Here is a 6000-nt window from a genome sequence, read left to right on the forward strand (position 1 = left end):
AAGGAATGGATCTCAAGATACGTGTACTTTTGAAATGGGGGTCAGGTCTGCTGTGCTCTACTAGACAAGACGCTGCAGGATGTATCCAACACCATGGTGGATTATAAATTCGCAAAAGAACGCACAGGAGAAAATAAAACATAGGCATTAATGAAAAAAAACTGTTTGTTCCATGAAAAACAGTTGCTCATGATTGCAAACACATGTTATAGCATACCAACAAAACTGTCATCACTAGTACTCAGGACTTAGACTAGCCCTTTAGCTGGAGCAAGAAATACGGCTGAAAAACAAGTGACTTTGAGATGCTCAGAGCTTGATTCGAGCGTGGCTGCGTGTGCTTGAGTTTGGCGCGGCCATACTGTAAATTCACTACGGCAAAACGCCCCTTCCCCGCCCAGTTCACTCACGGAAATCATAGGCTGTAATAATTGTCATCTACATTTGAAGAAGCAACGGACAGGACTGCGTTCACGGCTGTATCTCCCAGTTCTGATCATGCACAGAATGATTTTACATACGGTAATATGTACACTGGTTTTGACATTATATGCCTTTAAAGCTACATGAAAAAACAGTCAGTATTTAACTTATGTGCAAAACAGAAAACTAGTTTGCACCCCTTGCATTGTAACATGGTTTTGTCCAGGAGACTGGAATAAGATACCTCTTCGTTTAAGATCCTTAATGAATCAGGCCCCTGAAGATGAAAGGAAATTGTGGGAATATTCAATGCTGATATGGTCTAAAGATGCTTTGTAAAATTCTTAGCATATCTGAATGCATGTGCGTGATTGAGGCAGGAGCGCCTTGTTTGGCCAGTCTGGTGGGTAAATCTGTGTTTTGTGTCTAATAGCAAATTAAGAGAAAGTCGCCGTACGGAACTGGAAGAACAGCAGCTGAGAATTTTGAACTTCTACAATGAGAGGAGAGAGCAATCCAGGTGAGTGTCACAAGTAAGAGGAAAAGAATATATATTACCATTAAGAAATGATTGCTAGGCAGTGCATCTCTATTCTCTATAGATGTTCAGTAAAGCTATGAGTTATTCTGCACAGTAACCTTACTTCTTGGCAAATCTGTATTTAATAAAGCATATGTCCAACTCCCAAGGCTTTCTTTAAGAATAATGTCTTTTAACCTGTATTTCAGTAGAGGTCCCTCTGCTTTGCTGCAACCAGCTGTTGAATTCTCCTGTATATGTACCACTGTCCTACAAGATATTGAAATTTGTGAAGATTATAGTCTTCAGTGGGTTGTTTCTGGGTACCAGTGGTAGAATGCCATTTTGTGAATCAATATATTTTGGAATAATCACGGTTCAGTAAATGTCATAGACTGACAGATCTGAGGGCCCACTTCACTTTTCAAATAATGCCAACTAAAAAAATTTACTTAGGCGAGGGTTTCCCATACCCAGTCCTCAGGGCTCCCTAACAGTGCAGGTTTTCCATATCTCCTTGCTGGAGCACAGGTGTAGTCATTACTGACTGACACATTGTAACAGATCCACAGGTGGTCCTAATTATGTCACATGTAATCCAGAAAACCTGCACTGTTAGGGAGCCCTGAGGACTGGGTTTGGGAAACCCTGACTTATGCCATAAAAAGGGAGGAGTGGGGAGGGGGGGGGGGGTGACCTGAAGTCTTCCAGGTTTCTACCAGCCATCCCAGACTTAATAGAAGGCTTTCATTCTGTCTATAAGCAAGGATTTTTTATTTGCTATAATGTCATTTGTCATATGAGATTGAATGTATTGGCATATCTACCCTTTTCCAGCATGATACGATGATGGTTCATGGTCTCTGATTATTTGGCAGCAAATAATAATGTGCTGAGACATTTTCTAGAGTGTTTATTTAGTCATGGGGCCAAGGCAGCCCAAACAGAAAAGACCATGGGTTATATTTACTAAACTGCGGGTTTGAAAAAGTAGAGATGTTGCCTATAGCAGCCAATCAGTTTCTAGCTGTCATTTTGTAGAATGTACTAAATAGATGACAGCTAGAATCTGATTGGTTGCTATAGGCAACATCTCCACTTTTTCAAACTCACAGTTTATTAAATATACCCTTATAGATCTTGTACATTTTATGTGGCATTGTCCTTCTTCTGAAAATTAGAAACATTTTATGTCTCCCAGTTATGGATATTAAGGAAGGTGCTTTTGCAACCTGTATTAGAACCAAAGATTATTTTTATATCACACATAGATTGTCGCATTTCTCATTCACACAATCTAATCTTGGTGACTACAACTGAGTTGTAGTCACCATTTAAGACACTCACTATTTAAGACACTCATGTATTAATAAAGGTTTCTCTGTGTAGGGTGAATGGGTTCTACAAGCAGCATGAAATCCTGGCGCAGAAACATGAAGAGAGACTCAGGAAATTATATGGATTTTCTCTTGACGATGAGGCTAAGAAGTAAGGGGAAAGGTTTCCAAAGCTGCAGATCAACAAATGTAACCTCAAACTCTAATATTTAGTATTAGAAATGATAAAGTTTATGCTGTAAATAAACCACTATAAAAATATAGGGCTTTTATTTTCAGGTGAAATTATTATTTTTTATTTATGTATTTTCTTCGGCTATAACTGGTATAAAAAATATGCACGAAACCCGTCAGTTTACACATTGAGTACAATAACATACAAGACCCAGTGCATAATTGGGGTATATGGAGGAAGGGGAGGTAGGGGACTACAGGAACTAACTTTATAGGAGCCAGCATTTTACTGTGCTATAGTTTGAAGAGGAAGAGATCTGCATAGTCCTAGATCTGAGTGGGAGGTGGGGGCGACCATATTACAGGTATCTGCTTCTTAGGGCTGCCACTCCTTCGACCAGTCACTAGGCTTGATAGATAGCCTTGGCCGAAACTCGCAATACTCACCTAACCAAGGGGAGTGTGACCATGCTGAACGAAGGGAAGATAATGAGCTACGCAGTCAGCTTTACCTGCCCATAAAACAGCTCTGATGGTGCTGTGTATGGCTGCATCCGCCCCCACTATCATTGTCACCGCAGGGCCCCCTGGGGAACCCCAGGCCTGGATACTTTCTGCCTGGCCAACCCTCTATCTGTGCCGTCGGTACCGCTGTACATGAGTAAAACACTTATACTAAAGTTGTTATTTGGTATTTATTGCAATTCAAGAAGAAGTTAATATTATCGGGCACAAATAATGTGTTATTGTTAGCTTACAACCTTTTGTAACATTTACAAACGCAGAGAGAACTTCCTAAATCTGCATGTAAGATCCAAATTGCAGTGTTGTTAAGTTTATCGCTGAGTCATCACAGTTTCTGGACTAGCTACCCAATTTAATCATAATGAGGCCTTGGGTTTGCTTCAGTGAACATGTGTAATTTTTAATTGCTGTAGTCACCGTGCTGAACATCATTATTACACATGACTTGCATTTGCATCCATGACATTGGAAGATAATATACCCTTGGGATCTAAACTCCATTTTCACCAAGGGAAACTAATGGTAAAAACCTTTATGGCAAACAGGCATATAGCATAACAAAAATAAGAATACCTCATTTAACTGGTTGTTATATGACTGCTTTATTTAAAATTAGGATTCATTATTTTGAAACTCTTTCAACAGAACAGTAGACATGAAAGGTCATAGGCGGATCTGGGTTTTAATCTAGTGTCACATCATTTTGCAGCTAAAAATAAATGTAGCACTTAAAGCAGCAATCCCACATACAGGAGCTGGTTGGCAAATTTGCTTTGGCTTTTTGTAGCTCATGTGGCATTAGCCCTATATGGCAAGACCAAAACAAAGATGGCTCCTCCACCGAAACAGACTGTGGTAAAAGCCATGGCAACATTTTTTAAGAAGTGGCTTGACCTGACCTAACAAGAAGTTGTCTGGCAGGCTCGGACTGGCCCATCAAGGTGCCGTAGAAATCCTGTCTACGGCCTCCACTGTGGCCTGCTCTCTACAGTGAGAGATCAGAACTGATGGACCAGCAGTACGCAGGGTCTGCAGACACCACTGAAGAAGAGCACAGGAGGCCAGGCTGACACTGACATCGCTCCCAAAATAAGTAGAGCTAATAAACTGATATACAGTAACTAGCATATATTATTGGAAGACCGACTAACCTTGGTGGTGGTGGTGGTGGTGGGGAAGTTACGTTTGTGATGACCTCTGTGTGTCATGAGATAAACATTACATTTTTATGGCAGGCTACAGTTATTCTTTAGCCAGTATATATATATAAGCCAACTGAACTAAATGGCCCAGCATGCAATGCCAGTGACTGGTATGGGACATAGGAATCAGAGTATGGGCATTTTTGTTTTGTTTTATCTGATTTTCTATATACTGGATTGTTGAGTAAAATTGTGTGTGTATAACATATTCTCTATAGTTGCCTATAATGTATGTGTAACACCATTCCCGTTAAGTGCTAGTACTGTGCGGGCTGACCGTGCCTTCTCCACAGACTGACCACGCCTCCATCAGCGACTCTACAGCATGCGCTATTACTTTAGCCCATTGCGTTGGTTTCTTTGATGGGCCCCTCATGCCCCAAACCGATACTCGTCTGGTATGGCAGCCATATACCAAGCATATAGGCTAATATGGCAACCGAACATCAAGCAACCTGCATCAATGTAAAGTGAGTGAAGCAGCTACAAAATTTGTGGTTTAAGGGTTTTAAGTCTAAATTGATAGATATTACAGAGCAGCATACTGTAGTGCTGTTCATCTGTCACATTGCTGGCTTTTTTGAGAACCCCGTAAAGAAGGCCTCCTACATCAGTTAGTCAATTGAGCCAGATCATTGGTTGAAGTGGAAATTTAGAAGTGGTGGTATGGAAAATGTAAGTGAATGGAATTTAATATTTTTACAATAAAAGAACAACTGACGGTATGGCATACCACCGCGTACCACCCCACTCTAAACACCGGCTCAGAATAAATGAGTTGGCTTCTTATACATGAAGGGCCTCATTTAGAGTTAGAGCAAAGCAAACAAAGGAGCAAATTTGCACCTTAGCAAAACCATATTGCATTGCATGGGAGACTAATTTAAAATGTGTGGACAGATTTAGTAAGGAAGTGGTATGTCCTAGTTTAACTCCTAAATTGCAGTGTAAAAATAAAGTTGTCCAGTATTAGTGTGCTTCATGCAATAGAAGGCAGTATTTTTCCTGTAAACTACAACAACAAATATATCCGTGGTTCGGGCAGATTGGACCAGAGGAGCTATGAGATATAAAGGTGGCAACACGGTGGCTTAGTGGTTAGCACTTCTGCCTCACGGCGCTGGGGCCATGAGTTCAATTCCCGACCATGGCCTTATCTGTGTGGAGTTTGTATGTCCTCCCCATTTTTGCGTGGGTTTCCTCCGGGTGCTCCGGTTTCCTCCCTCACTCCAAAAACATACTGGTAGCTTAATTGGCTGCTATCAAGTTGACCTTATTCTCTCTCTCTCTCTCCCTTTGTCTGTGTGTGTATGTTAAGGAATTTACACTGTAATCTCCAATGGGGCAGAGACTGATGTGAATGAGTTCTCTGTAGAAGTGATGCGGAATTAGCGGCACTGTATAAATAGATGCTGATGATGATGATGATGAAAGAGGTATTTCCTGCAGCTGTAAAAAAGAGCCTGTGCGCTGTCAAATCAAAACATATAATACCCCCAGAAATTACAGCACTGGAAGCTACAATGCCAATCTTTATATATAAATGACTTCACAAAAGCGTATAATCTTTTAAAAATATATATATATACGCTTTATTTGTACAATGTTAAAATAAATACTCTAACAAACATACACACTTAGTCCACCAATCTAAAACCACTTATAAAGGGATTCTGTGATAGCGGTTTATCTTTTTCTTTTTCCATTGATATAGATCGGCCTCTCAGTATGTTAGACATGGCAATGAAATATAATCCAAGTGCACTTAACAGTTCAATGAAATTCAATAATACTTTTTATGATAGCAATTTCTTAATCT

The 6000-nt window shown here is 40.3% G+C and overlaps 1 protein-coding gene across 2 annotated transcripts in view; it reads left to right on the forward strand.

Annotated features, from left to right (window-relative positions):
* The window catches only part of DNAJC4 (DnaJ heat shock protein family (Hsp40) member C4), a 38039-nt gene extending 35498 nt beyond the window's left edge, over positions 1–2541 (forward strand). For both annotated transcript variants that reach the window (XM_075187674.1, XM_075187675.1), the window contains 2 exons: positions 857–943; positions 2333–2541. In XM_075187674.1, coding sequence (XP_075043775.1) covers positions 857–943; positions 2333–2435 — 190 coding nt within the window. In that variant the 3' untranslated portion in view covers positions 2436–2541. The remainder of the gene's footprint in view (positions 1–856; positions 944–2332) is intronic.
* Positions 2542–6000: the final 3459 nt, after the last annotated feature.

This window comes from Mixophyes fleayi, chromosome 10 (genome assembly GCF_038048845.1).
Source record: "Mixophyes fleayi isolate aMixFle1 chromosome 10, aMixFle1.hap1, whole genome shotgun sequence".
Classification (NCBI taxonomy): domain Eukaryota; kingdom Metazoa; phylum Chordata; class Amphibia; order Anura; family Limnodynastidae; genus Mixophyes; species Mixophyes fleayi.